This window comes from Seriola dumerili, unplaced genomic scaffold (assembly GCF_002260705.1).
Source record: "Seriola dumerili isolate Sdu_G_001 unplaced genomic scaffold, Sdu_1.0 BDQW01001125.1, whole genome shotgun sequence".
Lineage (NCBI taxonomy): Eukaryota > Metazoa > Chordata > Actinopteri > Carangiformes > Carangidae > Seriola > Seriola dumerili.
This window is the reverse complement of record NW_019175380.1, coordinates 873976-896100: the sequence shown is the minus strand read 5'-3', so window position 1 is coordinate 896100 and position 22125 is coordinate 873976. Positions and strand designations below refer to the sequence as shown.

At 44.0% G+C, this 22125-nt stretch overlaps 1 protein-coding gene across 1 annotated transcript in view; it reads left to right on the top strand.

Moving 5' to 3' along the window:
• The first annotated feature begins 1003 nt into the window (after positions 1–1003).
• Positions 1004–22125, top strand: part of maob (monoamine oxidase B) — a 29962-nt gene continuing 8840 nt past the window's right edge. Inside the window, exons 1-3 of the mRNA XM_022767329.1 lie at positions 1004–1084; positions 13984–14078; positions 15261–15398. Coding sequence (XP_022623050.1) covers positions 1030–1084; positions 13984–14078; positions 15261–15398 — 288 coding nt within the window. The 5' untranslated portion in view covers positions 1004–1029. The remainder of the gene's footprint in view (positions 1085–13983; positions 14079–15260; positions 15399–22125) is intronic.

Below are 22125 nucleotides of genomic sequence, written 5' to 3'. Positions count from 1 at the left end.
GTATTATAATGTTTCCAACAGCTCCCACAGGTCTGACTCTGCAGCTCAGCCTCTTTACACGTCTCCGTTTGATAATTATATCGACCTAGCTGTCCCACCTGATCCTGCACTGTCTCACTGCTTTGTCTCCAACCAGCAGGATGACAACAGCTGTGTGAGAGATGCACGTGCAAAGATGAGCTCCTGTGACCGACCGATCGACCACAGGAGGGCGACAGAAACTAAAGAATACAGACATGGATCCAGTCCAGGAGGATGTTACACTGTAAAATAATAATGTCAGTCAAGTGCAAAGCCTTTGACTTATTGTCTGCAGACTGTAAAAGCAAGTGACTGTGTTCTGTTGTGAAATAGATATAGATCAGATAGAACAGATCAAATGAATCCAGATTGAATCTTCCATCAGATTGCAGAGATTTTGTTTCCCAAGCGACAATATCATCATTATCATTATCATTATTATTATTACTATCATTACTATATTTGTGTTGAATTGGGTGTGAGGCTGCGGCTGTAACATAATTCTGTCATGCCTGTTGTTCTGGCATCAAACTTGCAGATGTTCTTCTTATGAAACTTTATCCACTCCATCTTTATTGTGCTGGCCTGTTCTCTGACGCCGGGACGCACAGGGGCTTTTCCTGGCAGAGAAGAAGAAGATGGAGGCGATAGCGTCATGATTTATAAGATTTACAGCCGCTGATCAAAGTTAGGTCCCTCGGTGCACGCAGCCGACATGCAGCAGCTTCCAGTGATAAGAGGGAGACCTTGAGTCCGGAGCGAAGTCCGCGCCCTGAACTCTGCAGAGCTGCATGGAAATCAGGTTTTTAAAAAAAGGAAAAAGTACTCGTCCCTCCAGGTTCATTGCACCTCATTATAATCCTCCGCGTCCACAAGGCAGTGCGCTGCTCTACTATGGGTGGGCGGAGCCTGCAGGGAGGGGGCCTGGCCGGAGCCTTTTAATACAGATGCGCTCCTCTGTGCGCCCTGCGTTCAGCGGCGAGCGGACACGGCAGAGCAGACGGCACCATGACTGCACCCAGCAACACCTACGATGCGATAGTGATCGGCGGAGGAATATCAGGTAGGAGCACCGCCACTAAACTTTCTTCTTCTTCTTTTTTTTGTTTTTGCTCTGCGGTTTAAACGGAGACAAAGTGAAGAGGAAGGGGTTGAATCGGCGCCGCCTGCAGCTCCCGCAGCTCCCGCAGCTCCCGCAGCTCCTGCAGCGGGCTGATGAGGTCTGACGCGCCGTGTGTGAAGGTGAACACACAACTGTTGCACACAAACAACCCGCCGGTGTGTCGGGGCGGAGGAGGTGGTCCAGATCCAGATCCGGATCCGGATCCGGATCCGGACTCAGTGCTCAGCTCACACTTTCATTTGGCTGGATGCGGCTGTTTCTTCTTCACCGTGTTCTCCGCCTTTACGTCTCTTCCGTGAGGCTGCCCCCCCCCCCCCATCGGCCCCCCTCCCACCGCTGCATTCCACAGCCGCGCCTGTTAAAGTAAAAGCTAATCAGCCAGAGCATACTTTGTATTACATAAGAGGAAGCTGGGGGGGGGGGGGGGGGTCATAAATGATTATTAGATGCATCCATCAGGCTGACGTGACCCCACCTGACATAAATGTTGCCTCCTTGATTTGATTTTGTGTGTGTGTGTTTGTGTGAGCCAATCAGAGACCAGGTATGATCACACCTGAGTAGCTGATGAGTCTTGTTGTGCTTTCTGGTTTCTTGTGGAAATACCAGAGATTCTGCAGCTTCCTGTGAAGCCGAGCGTCTCATTAGGGACGACTTTATTTTCCTGTGATGACGGGTGTGTGTGTGTGTGTGTGTGTGTGTGTGTGTGTGTGTGTGTGTGTGTGTGTGGGGGGGATGTATTTGGGAATGGGAACAGAAATGTGTTTTATTTTGGCGGTCTGCGGCATCACAGTCTGTCATTGTGCACCGTCAGTCATGCAGATCGCCACAGATCTGTGCGGTCTCATTAGAGCAGGACGTCGTGTTGACAAAAACAAGTTGATGATCTTCTGGTTGGAGCAGAGGAGTGATGAGAGGACAGAGGTGGAGGTTCGTCATGTGACTGAGTCTGCAGCTGCAGGTGAGCAGTCACACTGTTAGGATTTATATGAGTGAAGGTGACCCCCCCCCTCCACCCTGACCTGACCTCTGTCCGTCTGAGAGGCTGACAGGTCGATGGAGCGCTCGCCGCCTGTCGACTGAAGAATTTAGGTCAGTGTCAGTTCAAATAGCATCAAAGCCCAAAACAAACGCTTCAGAAGAAAGTTAATGTAATAACACTGACAGCCCCCCCCACCGCTGGCTTTCTCCCACCTCCCATGTGTCACATTCGAGTCTCGTAATTACACCATTTGTTTATCCCGCTGCCCTTTACCGCCTCGCAATGAGGTCCACATATAACAATCAGTGTCCGATCAGAGGAGGAGGAGGAGGCTGCGTCTCCCTCCTCTGATGTGTGTTTCTTCTTCTTCTCTCTGCAAATGCAATTGTCAGTTTCCTGCCTGCCAGCCACCCAGCAGCAGGACTGCACCCCCCGCCCCCCCCCCCCCCCCCGCGCCCCTCCCACCCTGAGGGGCAACCAGCACTTTCTGAGAAAACATTAAACACTTGTGACAGCCTGTTATCAAACCAGCAGCAGCAGAGAGGATGCTGAGGAGGAGGAGGAGGAGAGGAAAACAGGAATAACAGGGAAGCGAAGGAGGGAACCACTTCCTCTTGTTTTGTCTGAGCAGCTGAGAATGTGAGAAATGTAAAGAGAGAAAGAAATGAGGAGTGAATCAGAAAGATCTGAGACCTGAGGGAGGCAGAAAAAGGGAAACAAGAATTTGAACAGGGAACTGGACGCAGACAAGAAGTGAGAGGTGAAAATCAAAATCAGTCTGATGCAGTTTGCCCTCATGAACTGTGCAGTGGATGATTTAGAGAACCGAGCCGGGGGCTGTAAACTGCTGGGATCCTCTCAGACCTTCAGTCGGAGCAGGGAAGTTAAATGAGGATATTCTCCACGTCTGCTTCGCCAGATGACTGAGAACAGGAGCACAGACTGAACTAGATAAAGGAATATTATGGGGGTTTTTTGTTGTTGTTGTAACTAGTTGTCGTGGTCGTGACCATCGGTTCTGTTGGTAACGAGAACAGGAGGTGAAACCAGAAGTAAGAAAACCTCATGCAGCTGTAAATACACTGAAAACTAACAGTCCAGCGACTTTACAGAGACTTCATCAACACTTTGTCATGTGACTCGTTTCATGAGTTTAGAGAAGGACTGTAGATGTCGAATGTTGTAGTTGTTTATCCAGTAATATCTTTCGTGGCCTTTAATGAACACCATTTCCCATAAGCCCTAGCTGTTTGCGGGCTAAACCTCACGTTACAGATCACAGACAGAAATGAGCGCCGGGGAGTTTTATGGATTTGAAAACTGAAGTTTAAAAAGTTACGGTGACGTTTTTCATGGGAGCTTGTGTTTGAATATGAAAAGTGAACTCCAGGAAGTCGACATCAGGACTTCAGCTCCATGGCAACATGGTTAAATACAGGACTAACGGGATGAGCAGTCAGGTGATCAGACCTGGATTACTTTGTTCTGATATAAAACCAGAGTGCGCGCACCTGTAGTGTTTATAATAATCCCTCATTGCACACGACTACAGCAGGTACAGCAGCTCTAAGATGACACGGGATGTTCACAAGAAACCGTTTGAATCATCATTTCCGTTTGTTTTTCCCTCCAGACAAGTTTGTCTGTTTGTCTAACACTTGTCAATCGGCTTAAACCTGTTTGTGGCCGTGTTTGACTGTTTCTAGTGACGTCGATGGCAGCTACTGTTTCAGTCAGTGTTCATCACATCTGATGGGACGGATTTTCAGAGCAATAGAAATGAAACCCGAGTTGTAATGAACCAGAGTTTTCCTTTAAGCGCAGCAGGTAGCAGACAGCAGACAGCAGACAGCAGACAGCAGACAGCAGGCGTCTGGGAGGTGCAGCGGCAGGAATGCGTCCGTTTACACACATGAACACTGGGAACCAGGTCAGTGGCGTGTGCGTGACGAGGCCTGTCAGAGCGGCACTCGCACTGAAAACAATGTGTGTGGGGTCTATGACGTGCACACTGTTTATTCAGTGATGTTTACATGATTAAAATAAATCGTATTTATATTTGTCAGAGCTTCGCACGGACATGAAGGAGACAGGTTGGACCCGCTGCTGGTCTGGTGTTTGGTTCAGCTGTGAGCTGCACGTGTTAGCACCTTCATTAAACTTGGAGTGATGAACCTCCAGAGAAGCTGCAGCTCCTCTCGGCTTCATGCAGCTCATTGTTCATCTGTGCGGGCTCCAGGTAATGAATGTTTGTCTCTGCAAGGTCCCTGAAACGCTGCTGACCACGTTTTATTTTGAAAACTCGGGGGTTGTGTTGTAGTCTGGACACCCACGGTCTCTCCTGATTGGCCCTCATCAGCCTGGACTACCAGTGGTGAATACAACATGATAATGAATCACAGGGTCGCTGACCTTGTTGTCTTTGCTAGCAGCTGCTGGTCACTTACACTCTGTATTTAAACTCTGGAGCTGTCCCGATGTGCTTCACTGTTGTTGTAAAAGAGTGCTGGTATTCAGAGAGCTGGGGAACAGCCAAGGACGGCAGCTCTCCAGACCGACGTTAGCACCAGCACACACACATTATGCACTCTCTAATAATAACATTAATGTGTGTGCGAGCGGAGCTGCAAGTCCACACAAACAACGACACCGTCGCCTCTTGAATCAGAACTTCACTCTTCACATCTTCCTCTTCGAGTCTTTAAAGCTGCAGGACTTTTCAGTCCCTTCCAACCTGTCAGGTGCAGCTGTAGATACACTGTCGGCCTTCATGTCAGGTCTGAACGATCCCTGGGCAGCAGCAACCCTGAACCTCGTCTGACAGCCGCACTCATTTCCATCAACACAGACTCAATCCCAGAACGCCACTTTCTCTGTCCAGCTGTGCAAACAAAAGAACGTGTTGGCTGAGCCGCCACATATAATCATTAGACGGACAGCTCGTGTGTGTGTGTGCGTGTGTGTCCACATGCGTGCCCGTGCCTCTGTGTTTGTCTTTGCGTGTGCTAGGTAAAGGCGTGAGACGTGTGCAGCTGTAATCTCAGCTGTGTTCATTTCATAAATGATGACACTGATTGTGAGAGAAGCAGCATGAAGCCGATGGATGTTTGCGCGACTGGAAGAGTCGCCGTCTCCACCTGTGGTTCACTGAGCGAGGGATCTGAGGCAGGTGTGTTTGTCGGGCAGATTGCGTCTCCTTTGTGTTCACTGTGTTCACTGTGTTCACTCAGTACACTCTGTCCTGACATCTAGTCATTTAAAGGAATACTTATTTGCTTTCTCTGTCAGGTACCGACAGCCACACCTTTCCAGGAAGTCCTCTCCGCCACCCCACCCTCTTCCTGCCTCGACCTCCTTAAACACTGCTCCGCCTGATGTCTGACGTCTGTGCTGCTTTAAAGTCTCTTGTTGGAGGGTGATTGATCAGTTTGTGGCCTCAGGTGGAGGGAGATGAGTTTCACTCTTGTTGGATGTAACTTCTGTGATATTTCTGTCTCCGGTGATTGAAAACTTCAAGTCAGCGCCGTCCTTAAAACTGATGACATCGTCTCAAACGCTCGTCATACAACAGGAAGTTATGAACTTTAAATGTTCTGCGTCATCACTCAGAGATGAACTCCATATGCAATCCAGAGAACTCCTTCTACCTTAAACAAACTTATCAATCACTCCTCGTTAATTATCCACCGTCTCTCTTGTCTTTTGTTTTTTTTTCTCACATCAGCCGCACTCACCTGAAATTAGAGAATTAAGAAGAGAATTAATCAACAACTATTCACTGTAACAGTCAGCCAATCAGAAGAGAGACCCAGAGTCTCCTCTCTTCTGATTGGCTCACAGACCTGTTGTTACTAGAGCTGCAGAGAGAAGCCTGAGAGAGGAGATGTGAAACTACACTGAGATGATGAAGCTACAGCCAGCAGCTGGCTAACTTAGCTTAGCATGACTGGAAAGCCTGGCTCTGTCTGACAGTAACATATCAACCTACCAACACCTGGAACTCTCCCTCTTTTACAAACCAGATCTCGTTTGTTCAGAAATGACAAAAACTGAAGCGTAAAAATGACAAGTTTATACATATTTATTTATCGTCTCGTTTGCGTACTTTCCAAAATGTCAACCCATTACTTCACCAAGACTCACTGTTGTTAGAGTTTAACACTGCATCTGGTGAATAAAGCCGTTTAGAATCTTTATAAAATATTCAGTGTAAAACCTTTTGAGGCGTCTCGTAAGAAGACAACACACTTGTTTACTCTCCTGTCTCACATCTGTCCGTCTCAATTTCAAGCCGTCATGTAATTTGCTTGTCAATATTGCTGTTTGTATTCCTCTGTTTGTTTCCCATAAACATCCAATCAGTGTCTCTGTGCTGAGAACAGGAGACGGGGGGGGGGGGGGGGGGGGGGGGGATGTGATTGCTGCGCATCTTGTAAATGTCTCCCACTGCGGATCAATATGGAACCTTTTAGAGGCCCTGATTCAAGTGGCTCACTTGTCACTCAGCTGCTATTGAATTTTTTTTTGTTTGTGTTCCTGTGAAGAGGACACTCTGCTGAGGTGCAGAAAAACACACACACACACACACACACACACACACACACACACGCACACACACACACACACTCACACTCAGAGTAAGTTTTCAAAGAAAAGAAAATGTCAGTCACTGACGGTGTTTAGCAGCTCGGCGTCGTGCAGAATCCTTTGAGGAGACAGAACAGCTGTCAGGTGGTTGGTTGGGAAATGTGTGTTTTATTAAACATTAAGTGATTCCTCGCTTCATGTTTTATTTACATTTTCAGTTCTCAGGAGACAGTGGAGTTGGTGAAATGACAAGTCAGGGACAAAGAATGAAGCTGCAGACTGTTGATACTGTCACACATGAAATATTTATGATATGTGACAACCACATTAACAATTTATGAAATACAAAGATGTGCTTAAAGGGCTCAGTTCATCAAATATGAAAGTACAACCACCTGCTGGTTAGCTAAGTTTAGCTAGCAGCTAGCCTGCCTCTGTTCAAAGGTAAAAACAGGCACCTTTTGTTTAATTCATCAGAAAACTGAAGTGGAAAAAGTGGTGGTTTCATTAGGCCAGCTGTTTCCCCCTGTTGTCAGTTTTGATGCTAAGCTAAGCTAACTGTCTCTTAGCTGTAGCTTCACATTTACCGCACAGGCATGAAAGTGATGTCAGACTTCTCATTTAACTCTCGGCAAAGGAAACACAGAGTGTAGTGCACGTTCATGCGCACGCAGAGAGTGTCTCTTTAGCTTGACAGCTAACCGTTAGCATACGGGCTTGATGTTTTGAGTCTCTTGGTTTTAACAGTTGTACCGTTAACTGTTGAGCTGAGCTGAAACTCAATACTTACATTTAACAGTGTGACCCTCAGGCTCTCTGTCACTGCTGTTAGCTGCCATATTATTTTCATTACTGATGCGCAATGAATCTTGGGATATGTTTGGCCACAAGGATCCGATCCGTTGGGACCTTCGTTGCCCGGGAAGAGAAGGACTTTCGTTGTTTATGCTTTTATACTGGGCTAGGCAATAATGAGAGGGACAGGACATGATAAACATCTATGGAAGCGCTGAAAATAAGTATGATATTATAATTGTTATTATAGTCGTATTACAGATATTTGTCGGTTGAAACCGGGATGTTTGGTCTCCGTAACCGTGAACGTACGCTGCACGTTCTGTATGTAAAGTAAGAACAGACACTGGAGATGGATTCTGAGCTGAAGGTGTACGTCCACTCTCATCTGCCGTCACTGAGGCCTTTTAATGTGATTTAACTGGGAAACACTGGGGGAGAAATGATGCTGGGAGTAATTGGGAGTGAAAAGACAAATCACAGGTAGAGAGGCGGAACGAGGGGAAACGGAGGGAGATAAAGACAGGAACAGGAAATGCTCAGAGGATCTTAAAGGAAAATTTAGATTCATATAATTAGACACAATGTGGTTACTAACCGACACGTAACCTGCAGGTTCTTCCACTAGTCGGACGGGTTTGGGTCAGAAAGTGACAAAGCAACGTTTCAACTAAGTCAAAAATAACATTGTGTGCTACAGAAATGCATTATGGGTGAATGATTGATGCATATTTTTGCAGGTTGGCAGATCAGGCAGGTGCGGGTGTTAAAACTCTGACCTGTGCATCACCAATGAAACAGACTTATCTGAGACGATATCCAAAAGCCTGTTAATGAGCAACAGGGTGTCGTGCTCAGGATCATGTTTGGTAGATGGTTAGGTAGAGCAGCTAATATGCTACGACAGGATTCATATCAGTCTCACAAGAAGCATCTTTGTCAGTCTCATTATTTAATTTTAATTTATGAAATAATTAAATTTCCAATCAGAAAAGAAGGAACCAGAAAACCAGGCGGTCTAAAACCAGGCGGCAGCTGCAGCTGCAAACACTGAGGGAAAAAACATCTCCATTGTTCTCTCCTTATCACTTTATCTCCTGTTCAGGGCTGCGGGGGTGTGCAGACATACATCCCATATCCCAGCATTCAGTGGGTGAGAGGAGGGATACGCCCTTAACATGTTGTCAGCCTATGGCTAAACTAGCATATGTAGACAAAGAAACACACACACACACACACACACACACACACACACACACACACACACTGCTCAGAATACACTAATTTGCTGAGTATTGTATTTTCATGTACAAGTATTCAACTTGTCCACGAACATTGTTTATGTTGTGTGTTAATGAAGCCAATAATCAGTTTAGACAACACGCCCATGATCAATAGTCAACACTGACTCAATATATAATCAATACTACAAATAATAATGATTAGAGATATACTTTATACCAATTGTGGTAGGAAGCAGCACTTTGTGCACGGATGCCTGTGGTGTGTGTGTGTTGGATTGGATTCTGTGTGTATTCATGTTGAATTATACAGTCAAATATGGCAGAGACTCAGTCCAGAAGCAGTGGGATTTCCACACACACACACACAGAGACACACACACACACACAGAGACACACACACACACACACACACACACACTCTCCTTTTCATCCTCTGCCCTCTGTGCTGGAAAAAGAGATAGGGACGGACACAGTTTCCTTGACAACAGTAATTGTTAAGATGGAGCCACTTGGCAGGAACAAACTGTGTGTGTGTGTGTGTGTGTGTGTGTGGGGTCTATTGTGTGTGCGACTGGTGAACCAACAGGGCACGTTTTGGAGGTCATGCCATAAACCAGGCTATAATTATGTCTCTTCTTTGGGGGGTTATGTTACCATATTAGCCAACTATATTAATAGCCATTGATTTACACATACACTATATATAGTTATTGATTCCATGTTGGAATGATTCTTCTAGACGCTGGTTCTTCTGGCCGCTGTTGTCACAAGATGAAATTGAGGATGAACGATAAAAATAAATGATAAGATAAACATTTAAAAACAAATAACTGAGGAGAAAAAATGAGATGATTAAATTAATTGATAAGATAAACTAGTGACTGACTTTATATGATTATAGATTTTAGAAGTTAAACTGTTTAATGTTTAATAAAAATTGGAGTAAGTTTATATTTGTTTTTCAAAATGACAAGAAACAGACGTCCACACTTGGTTTGTGTACTACGATATTCTACTGTTAGTAAGGTGTGTGTGTGTGTGTGTGTGTGTGTGCGTGTGTGTGCGTGTGTGTGTGTGCGTGTGTGTGTGTGTGTGTGTGTGTGCGCGCGGTTTGCATAGCAGCTTTAACTGTACTGTGGCTCTGCATGAAAATGTTCAGGTCAAACACATAAATAACAGTAGTTTTGGCCAATAAAAATAACGTACACACCCAGTCGGTTCTGTGTTTTCTTCCTCTCAAACATCTCGGAGGGACGAGACAATTAGGTCACCCAGAGCCCCAAGGTGCTGTGGAGGAGAGAGGGAGAGACGGGGAGAGGGAGAAACAAAGAGACGAAGAAAAGAGACATGGGAGGACAAATAAAACTGTAGAAGAGATGGAGTTTATAACGCAGCAGCCTCGTGTTCTGCAGCTGCAGCTGGGAGCAGGATGTGATCTGTCTAACATCATCACGCTGAGAGAAACAATCAAAACGTGGTGATGTAATAGAAATTAACGAAGGCACGACATTTACAACTCCCTCTGAGAAAACGTGTTTGGGAGTGTATTATTTAACGTGTGTTAATCATTTCTACCTGCAGTAAACTAACGCAGTAAAAGACATCATTAAACACACCTCTGCGGAAATGAAAAACGAGATTAAATGATATAAAACGGACTCAAAGGTGCGTCATGAGCAGCTCAGTGAACTTCAGGTTTAATGAGGACACAATGAGCCACGGCTCTGATTGGTCTCACGTCTTTACTCCCTGCACACTTTTTATTTTTGGTCTCGTCATTGAGGTTTTCATGCTACACAGGTCAGTTCGACCTAGTGTTTAATATACCTGCACGTATTTACACCTGACCCATAGATGTACAGCACAATCACTCTCACTTATCATATCTCCTCCCTCCTGCTCTTGTGTGATCCCTCCTTAAACGCATACGCACAAAGGAGGGAGACGGCCGGCTGAATGCACGCCGCCGCAGCTGCGCCTCAGATGACAGGAAGACTGCGCTTCAAGGCGGCTGCGTCTGTTTGATAAATATCAAGCATGTCTTTAGGTGCAGAAAGCCTCGAACAGCACAGGAAGTGTGGCACAGAGTGAGGACGGCAGCAGGAGGAGGAGAAATTTGTGTTGTCTCTCTTTGATTCTTCATGGTCTCCACCAAAGACTGGCTGACCTTTTTCCTCCATTCCTAATTCCCTCAGGCGTATTCTTCATGGCTGGGGGTGGACCGGTTCGCTATTTTCACTCCTCTGAACACTGAAGCAGGTTTCTGCTCAGTGTAATCAGTTATTCAACTCAAATCTGAGTCTTCCAAAGTTATTTTTTAGTCTAAAATTCCTTCTTTGTGTTCCTCTGTTGGGTTTTGGTGCAGGGATGATAACTTTGAAAGATTCTGGGTTCAGCTGTGTAACTCAGATGATGCTGACGCCTCACACTGGCTGCAGATCAATATTATATCTACATTTTAGCAAAGGGTAAGGATTTTAAAGGATTTTAACCCCATCACTTGCACTGAAAGGGTTTGCCTTTGTGGTCAGTGAGGATTGTTTATAGCAAGTAAAAACTCTTTCATCGTCATTTGATTATTGTTGGCTGGACCGCAACAGCAGGCCCAGCCCCATGAACGCGAATCTTGCTGACTGACAAGTAATTAAGTTACACCATTGGTTGCATCAACTGACACTAGACTGAAACCAGCTGATACTAGACTGAAACCAGCTGACACTAGACTGAAACCATCTGATACTAGACTGAAACCAGCTGATACTAGACTGAAACCATCTGATACTAGACTGAAACCATCTGACACTAGACTGAAACCATCTGACACTAGACTGAAACCATCTGATACTAGACTGAAACCAGCTGACACTAGACTGAAACCAGCTGATACTAGACTGAAACCATCTGACACTAGACTGAAACCAGCTGATACTAGACTGAAACCAGCTGATACTAGACTGAAACCATCTGACACTAGACTGAATCCATCTGATACTAGACAGAATGATGACACAATGCGGTTGGATAAGGTTTGGATCCAGTCTTGTTTTAAATTGGATTTGAGAACTTGTGAACCTGTCCTTTAAAGTTAGCTCTATCCTCCAAAAAACTTGTGCAGTATCTGAACTTGCTAAAAGCCTCCTGAAGTTTTAAACTCTGCAGATTCGCCTGCTCTGCTGCAGCTGGAAAATGTTGATGTGAATGATTGTGTTTGGTTTGCACTATCTCTCTCACAGTCAAGAGAAACGTCTCCAGAGGACTGCAGTTGTTTGTCCAATGTATAAATCTCTCTGTATATAGGCCCTTGGAAAGAACAAATAAATACATGAAGAATTTGTTTGATTCACACATATTTTCATATTTCAAAAACAGAATTCCCTTCAAATCATCTCACATTTTTCCTTCTCTCTTTCTCTTGGTTGTTTCTGCCTCCTCGCTGCATGAGCTGAATTTCAATCTGTCTCTCCTCTGAGCTGAAGTTGAGTTCGGGAACAGTCGGTTGATTTTTCCAGTAGCACAGTTTGTTCCTCCTCCTCCTCCTCCTCCTCTTTGTTTCATGGTGGGGAAACGGAGATAAACAACAGGGGGAAAGCTCAGTCTGAATCCTTTGAAGTGATGAGAACTTTATACCGATGTACTGGTCGTATATGTACAAGGCTTTTTTTTAATCAAACAAAGAAAAGAAATTATATCTTAATCATTCCAATCAAGTTTGTTTTCTGATCAAAGCCCTATCCGTACAGGAGGCTACTTTTTGCAGTGATTGCTGTCGGTATAAACAAGAGATGCAGACAGATGCTCTTTGTTTTCCAAGACAGAGACTGACCTTTTGAGCTGAGCGCAGGTAATGGCATCAATTTAACGGGGGAAGATTTGCGAGCCTCCTCTGGTCAGGGCTAATGCTTTCTCCAAAGCCTGGCAGGCTGGGTGTGTTTGTACAGGGATGGGGGGGGGGCTGAAGTTGGGTAATACAGGACAAACTATGTTTAAGCTAATATAAACCCTGCTGGCCTTAACAGGGCTTAGCAGGATTTGGATGGAGAGAGTAAGAGGTGAAGATGGGAAGGCAAGAAGGGAATTTAGGGCAAAGGCTAGAACAACATTTGCACAGATGTGGGTGCCTGTTCTGGCTCTTGTATTCTGCTTTTATCAGTCTTTGCTAAGGTGTTAGATGGCCACAAGTACACATACATCCATATAATTTTATGTACTTTTGATCTGGGACTGTTTCATGACTTGTGCTTCCAGCGTTGTGGCAACAGTTTCCTGTTTCAACATGATAATGCCCTCGAGTCAGTGATGAAAGGTGTTTATTTGGAACTTGACTAATCTGTACAGAGCCCTGACTTCAACCTCATCAAACACTAACAGAGCTGCGAAGAAATAAGGTGCCGTTTTCGGGACGTGTGATAGTCGACTCTGAAACTCTCCCAGATGAATCATTGGTGCAAAAATATTGTTAGAAAATATCTTTGTCAAAAGGTAAAAGCTTATGTAGATAAAAACATAAAGCAAGGTGTGAAGTACCAATCTCAAGGTGCATTTAGGTAACAACCATCCAATAAGAGTTTAGAAAATAATGTCATGTAGAAGCTAAGAAGTTGATTAAATCATTTAGGATGAATTCAGCTACTATGCTGCTGTGTTTCAGCCGAGGCTCATGGGTACTGTAGTATTATTAACACCCATCTATCAAACTGTCAGACAAAACATGATTTATGGTTTCACACCCATGCTCTTTCAACAATCCCATTTAGGTGTGGTGTTGAAGTGTCCATATACTTAAGTATTTATCGCTATCTCATCATATAAATCACTTTCTGTGTAAAGGTGTGACAGGGATTGTCTGAGGCCATTGTGTATCCTTCCCATAGCTCTCTCAATATCAGCCAAGTCATTCAAAAGGTAAATGTTAGGTAGTTAATCCTTAATTTAATCTCTTTTCAAGAGAGACCTGTGCACAAAAAGGATATACAGCAAAGAAGCACAAAATAAAACAATTCAAACAAACATCTGACTGTAGCAGAAGAGGAAGGATTTGTTTTTCATACATCCAGTTTATCTGAATGTTACCTAATCAAGACGGCCTCACAAAGACATGACGAAATGCTTCTTTCACGGGAGGCACTAACTCCTCCACTCCTGTGTGCCTTTACTGTGTGAATACTACAAATGGGAATTCAGACTTAAATATGTGCCTTTACTCACCTCCCTGTTTCTCTGTCTGTCTGCAGGGTTAAGTGCAGCCAAGCTGTTGAAAGCCCATGGACTGAACCCTGTGGTGCTGGAGGCCAGGGATCGCGTCGGTGGTCGCACCTTCACTGTGCGGGTAAGACCAGGAGAGAAAACTACAGCATTATTAAACTGTTTTATGGTTGTGTTTAGACTCTCACAGTACGTGGTTAACACTAGGGAAAGATGGTCTGTTTTAACAGAACAAGTTCCGTTCAGTTAGGGTTAGGGTTCAATTATAAAGTTTGGTTGTGAGGAAATACAGCTACATGTAGAGTTGGGTGTCATCTGCATAGCGGGTGACATTCAATACCGTGCTTATGGATGACGAGCCCTACTGTCAGCATATAAAAACTAAAAGGTAGTGGACCCAGGACAAAGCCTTGTGGTACTCCATATGAAGTATCTGTTCTTTGTGATACGTGTTTTTGAAAAATGAGACCAAAAAAAAAAAATTTCTTTTGCTACGTTTTCCTCCTCGGGCACCGAAAACAGAGACTTTTGAAAATGATGACATAGACTCCCACAGTCTCTCCTGATTGGTTCTCCTCAGCCTCGACTACCAGTGTTGAATACAACATGATAATGAAATACAAGCATTACTGACCGTGTTGTTTTTGCTTTGTTGTTCCTTGTTTGTAATATTATTTTTCAACTAATCAAATGCAGAGTAGACAATCTACTTCCTGTTTACACCGGCTTGTACATGCCCAGGGTACGTGATCAGGTGTTGGTATGGACAGACATTGTTTGTGATATGGAGCTAAAACTGTCTTTTTCGTTTGAAGACATTGTTTTTAAAATGAAATGTAGTCGTGTGGATGTTGGCTGAGACTCTACCCATGTATTTGTTTATCATTTACACTCAGTCACTTCATGCGTTCTGGGCGAATTAGCTTTCTGATTCAAGATGCATTGAAATCTCACTACGGTCTAGCTAGATATTAAAAATGTGCGAATGCATTTGTCTTTCCAAGACGGTTGTGTAATCTTTACTCCTAGAGTTTGACTTGAAGCAGTTTGTGGTTTGTGGTTTGCAGCTCAAGTTAAACTGAAATTACATGATGATGATGATGAGATGAGCTGTTGTTCTTTGACTCATTGACTCATTGAAGCAACAAGGAAAAAAGGCTGCAGACATTTATACACACACTGAGCTGCTGTAGCATGTATCTGATCCAGTTCTTCTTTGTATTAGTGTATGGACAACTGTTAGCCAGAGCTAGATAAACTGCTTGATATGTGAAATGTAAATTATCTCTTTTGTCATGTTTTTCAGAATAAGGAGACAAAGTGGGTTGATCTGGGCGGGGCTTACATCGGACCAACTCAGAACCGCATCCTCCGATTGGCCAAAGAGTACAACATAAAGACGTACAAAGTGAACGAGCAGGAGAGCCTGGTGCATTATGTCAAGGTGAGTGTCCCAGTGTGTGTGTGTGTTTTTACAACAGCAGATAATATTCTACGGCGATGTGAAGTCTGTGACGGATGCATACACATTCCAGATGTGTCCTTCGGTTTCAGAAAGTAGCGCAAACATCCTGATTCTGAGCTGTTGTCCAATAGACGATAGATCATTCAGTTGGCCATGTAGGTCGTTAATATATTTGTCAGTTAACATTGCTGACAGTTGGCAGTTTATTAGGAACACCTAGCTAAAACTAATGCAGTCTTATACAATAATAAATCCTCGTGTCATGAAGGGAATTTGTCACATTTATCAAATAAGTCTCCATACGCTCAAAGCTGTTCACTGGTGATAATCAGAAGCGACAGCTGAGTGTAACTGCATGACAGATGAGCTGTACAATCTGCTATGGAAGTGTGATTCAACCTGCAGCTGCCATTAAAAACAGGCACTGGCGTCCCTCGCTCCTCTGACTCTCAGAGAAGACGGAGGTAACATTCAGAAGGAAACCAAACGCCGTGTCCTCGCTGCGACTTCCTCCATGTCTGCTGAGCAGCATTAGCGACTGGAGATGCTAATCTTCGCCTGAGGCCTCTCTGTAATGCAGTTTCTCTTTTCTCTGAGTGGTTGAAAGGATGGCAAAAGCAAACAAAAGAAGGAAGGAAGAAAGAGACACTGAGGCCATCTCTCTCTGTTCTTGTTATTCTTTGCTCTATATCTCATTAGCGTGGACGCACCGCTGTCCTTAACACAGTTGTGTCCCTCCACCTGATTTGATTTGCTGTTGCTGCCATGTACCCTGGTTCAAACTACCCCTACTGTAAATCACTGGACTTCCTGGTGTGGCTGGCGACTTTATATATATATATGCGTGTGTGTGTGTGTGTGTGTGTGTGTGAGCGCTTATCTCAACAAAGGCTGTGTTCAAGTCAATAAATGTCAACTTCAGAGATGGACTTTGAGCTTCTGGCCTCTAACACATTTTCACAGAATTATATAAAAAGCTGTTTGTAATGTACCTTTTGCCTTGGAGATCCTACAGACATGAAAGTGTAACTTAAAGGTCGTGAATCAAACGGCAACCTGAAACATGAAGCCAGAAGCTGCAGTTCCTCTAATGGCCACTAGAGTCTGGCTGCAACAGTGAGTCAGTCCCCATAGACTCCCATGTTAAAATGTCCAACTTTACAGCTTTACAGCTTTAAGCTGAAGTCTCAGCTCCATGCAAGCCCCTCCTCTTTGCCCATTTTTGAAATAGCTGGGAGTTAGGGGGCGGAGTCAGACACTGCCAAGATGGCGGCGGTGGAGCAGCACACTCTGAGCTTCAGAAACCTGTGGGTGACGTCACAGAGGCGACGGCCATCTTTATTTACAGTCTGCGGTCATGATACAGTAGAAGAAAGAATAAAATGACTAATGCAACACTTTCTGTCCTCTGGGATTTAAATGGACACGAAGGAGTCAATAAGCTCTGATCAGTGGTATATTGATTAATAACAGTATCTCTCAGTTTGCTTGATACTTCTTCTCTATATGAGTCCATGCTGAGTTATGGTTTCATGGCCGGTCTTTTTAGCACTGTGTCCTTTGCACTAATGCACCATTGACCTACTTCAGCAGTGCTGTGAAATATCACCTTCCTGACAGCAGCTGCAGAATAAACCTGAGGTTCAGGGAAGGACTCGACTGGACGCCGTGTGTGAGCTCTCCTGTTCGGGAGCTCCTGTGTCTCCTTAGCTACTATCTCTGCAAGATCCACTCAAAGACCCTGACTCACACACACTCACACACACACACACACACACACACACACACACACACACACACACACACACACACGCCTCTCGTAGCTTCCTGGCTGGTTTCCATGGCGGCATGCCTCATCAAAAGCCGCTCAGCCCTATCACTGTCAGACAGTGTGTGTTTGTGGATGTGTGCAGCGATGAGGGGAGCTCTGTTTTTTGTTTTTTTGGTGTCACTGCTCCCACAGCTGACTCTGCAAAAAATAATGAGAATCATTTTAAACTCAGAGACACAGTCGAGATCAAATCTGGTAATATTCTTATTATCAGAAAACCTCCATTTTAAAAACCAAAAGCAACAAGTTGATCCTGACGACTCTCTCATCAGACTAAATGAACATGGGTGCAGTGGGAGCTAACAAGAAGATGTAACCACACAGTTCACTCCGCCATTTATCCAGCATGTACCTGAGTGTACCTCCGACCTTTAACTCTGACCTCCTTGATGAAAACATGTCTTTGCTTCAGGGATCAATAAAGTTTTGCAGAGTCACTGTCAGCAGGAAAAAAATACTTAAAAGCAGGAAAACAGACTGAAGGAGGAGGAACTGGAGTTAAACAGGGCTTTAGTTATTAAACCACTAAAAGCAAAATTTCAGACTTCAGTTAAAGTTAAAGTGAAAACTTTTCCTCCCAAGAATAAAAAGTATTTATTCTGATTTTGACTTTGTGTCTGTACGCACCTCGTGCTCTGACATGTCGGCCATTTCCCTGACGAAGAACCAGGATAGAAACGTTTAGAAATAAAGTGTAAAAGACTCCAGTGAATGTGTCATCCTGCACCTGCTCTTCCTGCAGTGTCACTTCCTCTCACCTGTCACCTCTGACTGCAGCTGCTACCTGTCCTCCAGCACATGTTGCTGCTGTACCTCTGCACTGTGTTGTTAGCGAAGCGGCTCTTCAGACAGACGAGCTGCAGAATGTAAAAGTCTGACATTAATAACAGAGGAAAACACGGGGGTGAAATTCACATTGATCTTAACTTATATGATGGTGACATTACTTCACAGGACAGCAGCCAGAGTAAGAGTAAAGCAGCGTGTGAGCAGAGCCATTGTGTAATTAGCGCTAGCTTTCAAGCAAGCTGCGTAGCTAATCAGCTTTTCTATGGCAGATTATAATCCGAAAGGCCAGCGCTGGCCGCCCTTATCAGCAAACCGCTGGCTAACAGGCAGCTGCAGCTCTCAGCACAGGATTTATTAATGAGCCATCACTATCAGAGATGGAGGAACAGACTTTGATAAAATACTCTCCCTGGTTATCAGAGATTGAGAAAGAGCGGCGGATCGTCCCACGGGCTGCACCTCGGGCGGCGGGGAGGTCGTGCATGTCTGCACGTTCCAGGACCGATGATTGTGAAAGTCTGAACTACAGGAATTCTTAAAATGTCTCATTGCATCTGTTTCCATACGGGCCGTTATCTCATTTTAAAAACATGAGGTTTATAACCGTCTCCTCCCTCGAGGCTTCAAGTCGACGACTAAGAAACCTTTTCTCCACATGTGTAACTTTATTTGACAGGTTTATAAACGCTGCTCTACAACTGAACTTTGGAATTATGTGTTTCACATTAATAACCCAGTGATAATATATATCATATATGATAATATATATGATCGTGTGTAATCTAAACGACATATGTAACATCTTTCTGATCTCGTGTCGTGTCAGAGACTCGACTGCAACAACAACCTCAGATCACGTCTTTAATCTTCTTGTTGTCTGCGTTGGCTTGTTTTTAATCTTTGATCACTGCAGCTCGTCTTTTAAAGTGACCTCAGTGTTTAGTTGATTCATTTGGAAGAAAGGCCGGGGTTATTTCTGGGGTAACTTCAGGTTGTGCCCACACTGATATTGCACCTGTAGTGAAAGTGTTGTGTTGCGTTTGGCAGGAGAGTGAACACTCAGACACACTCAGTTTTCATCTTGAAGACAAAGTTTCTTACCCGATTTTATGTTATTAATTTCTTCAAATTATTTTTATTGTTTTTAAATGTTATTTTAATCTTATGAAGCACTATGATTTGCCTTGTGTCTGGATGGTGCTGTAGAAATAAACTAGCACTTCTACTTCTGATACTCTGAGTTTACTTTGATGCAAATAATCCTGAATGTTTAAGTAAAAGTAAGTAAAGAATCAGAACCTGCAGCTGGTGTATGATTCTGACTGACTCTCTGCTCACTGATGTGGACACAGATGCTGCTCCTCCTCCTCCTCCTCCTCCTCTGCTCTCCTCCTTCTGTATCCACTTGGCTGGCGTCACCATGGTGACAGACCTGTTGCTCCACGGCAACGGACAGTTTAGTGCACAGCAGTGGGTGATGTACTGTGAGACACTTGGTCCTCTGTCTCTGTCTGAGTTGCAGTTAAAAACCAAACAGTGTGGTGTCGACTCCGCAGTGTTCAGACGGTTCGTCGTCATGGCGAAATAATACTAACAGATATTTATCAGATTATAAACAACTCCTCCAGGTGTAGGAAGAAACTTTATAGAGGTCAAAGCTCTTCTGAAAACAGGGTTAGTTTAGAAATGAAGTAAGAATGAACCTTTTTACACAGTTATACTGAAAACTGTCTTAACTAACGTATCACAGCTGGTGGTCGAGATACTACAACAGACAAATCATTTCTGTGTCGACCAATGAACTCACACGAAGACAGAAAAAACAAACAGGCGACATAAAACACAAAGAACAAGTTGTTTTTCTCAAGCACTGGAGATTCCTCATACAAACATGTTCGTTTACAGGGAAGGTTTTTAGCATCTGTTAAATCCACAGTTTCATGGTTTTGACAGTTTGATACTTAAAACTATGTAGTTGCTCTTTTTGCAGAAAATAAATATCTATAATTATTTGTTTCCTTTTGATGAAAAAACTATTACAACCTTAATATTAAAGAAAAGCCAGAATTCCTTTTGAAATGATCTTTTCCCAGAAGAGTTTTGTCTTCCTACACTGCCAGTGAATGAAACGACGTCCCTTCCCCTCAGTAAATTTAACATAAATCTATATCTGGAGTGCCACTAAGAACCACAGAGGAGAGGCTCCGTGCTGCTGACAGTGAATCTCTGCATCCTGTTATTTTTATACAGCAGGAGTCACGTCCTCAGTGGTTTGTCTGGGCCTTTTTGATCTTTCCCTTTCGTCTGATACATGAGCTACAAACTGTTCAATTTAAAAAATCACACAGTAATATCATTTACCCTTTGGTTCTTTCAGGTCAAACTTTTTTGCTGTGTGTGTGTGTGTGTGTGTGTGTGTGTGTGTGTGTGTGTGTGTGTGTGTGTGTGTGTGTGTGTGTTCTCAGAGTACCAAACCTTCCCACAGTGATGTACGTTTATATTGAGTATCTGCTGGTTCAACCTGAGTGAAATGTTCAAACAAAGAAATGTACAAATGGAAATAAAAATAGATATTTAACTTTAACCATTTAAAAACAGAAAGCCATAATTCTATAGACAAGTTAGCATGTCTGTAAAGCCTGATAGCAGCTGGGGAAACGACACACACACACGTGCAGTCATATTGTTGGACAATTAAATGAACAAGTAAAATTTACAGAGAAAATAAAATAGTATATTTATCTGTTGTACGTTGGTGTGATCAGGAAAGAATCTCAGATGAAATGACAGCAAATTACATAACAAACCAAAATGAGATACTTTCCATAATAAGAGGCTGTTATTGGCTCAAGCTCAGTGCAGCAGCATGAGAGTGATCCCAGGAAACCAGACGAGGGATCCACGGCGAGGCTGAGAGCGCTCACACAAAGGCTTCATTATATGGAGCCACTCTCCGTTTCTTTCGGGGGAAGCTGGAGTTTAATGGAGTTTAAAGCAAATTTAACCGTCAAATCTAAATGTCAATGACGTTACGCTGGAGAGACCATGCACGGTTACACCAGCAGCACATGCATGAATGGACAGTTAAAGTTCCTTCTACACAGCCAGGAGCGCCGGTCGCTAGAAAACAGCAAAATGTGATCTTTGTTTGAGGTGTTTGGATTCAGACATAAAACACCAAGACGATCTCTTTGTTCTAAACAATTAAATGCCTTTATTATCATATCGTGATCACGTTTGAACTAAAAACGGCATCAAGCCAAACAGATCTCACCGAGCTGGTGAGAATCCGTCACTTGTAGAGGGCGTAGACGTACAGAAACTCCAGAAGATGGCGCCGTTTTTGGCGATCAAAGCTGATTTTAAAGAGCAGCACAGGTTATACAATAGTAGGTTTTCGTTTTAGCCTGTAATTTGTCGGCTTCTCGTTGGTTAAGTTTCCTCTGCCCGTCACCTTTCCCAGTGGATGATGGGATGTGGTCAGTGTAATGTGGGAGTGCGACTGCCAGGCGAACGGTAGTCGACAGTCCCCGCCAGACAGTCCTGCAAACGTCTTCTTGTTCTGACTCTCGGGCCCAGTTTTACAGTTACTGAAATGATTCCTGGTGAACCGGTAGAAGCTGAATGGAGGGCAGCTGGACTTGGTTGTAGATACCTGAAGACGTTTCGCCTCTCGTACAAGAGGCTTCTTCAGTTCTGGAGATGAGAGGGGGAAACATCCGGACCCCAGATGTTTTTTTTAAATGGATTTAAAAAATTAGGTTTAAACCGTGGTCCAAGGTTGGGACAGGCAGTCTGACCGGAGTCTATGGAGCTGGTAAATTGCTGAGGTACTGGAATGCTCACCTGAGACGATGACGTGTTGTATCTGGGTTCCTGGTTTCTCTCTTGCCCCTTATCTTCTTCCTTGTCCTGGTTCAGGTCCGTCTTTGAAGTAAGTTGAATGTGAAATCTGCCATGTCAGAGAGTTGGCATAACTAACCATGGCTCCCTCTGAACCTGCCCACTCTCCCTCCACATTTGTAAATGAGTTGTGTGGTTGGGAAATAGAGCAATAGTCCAGACTTATAAACACCACATGGATGG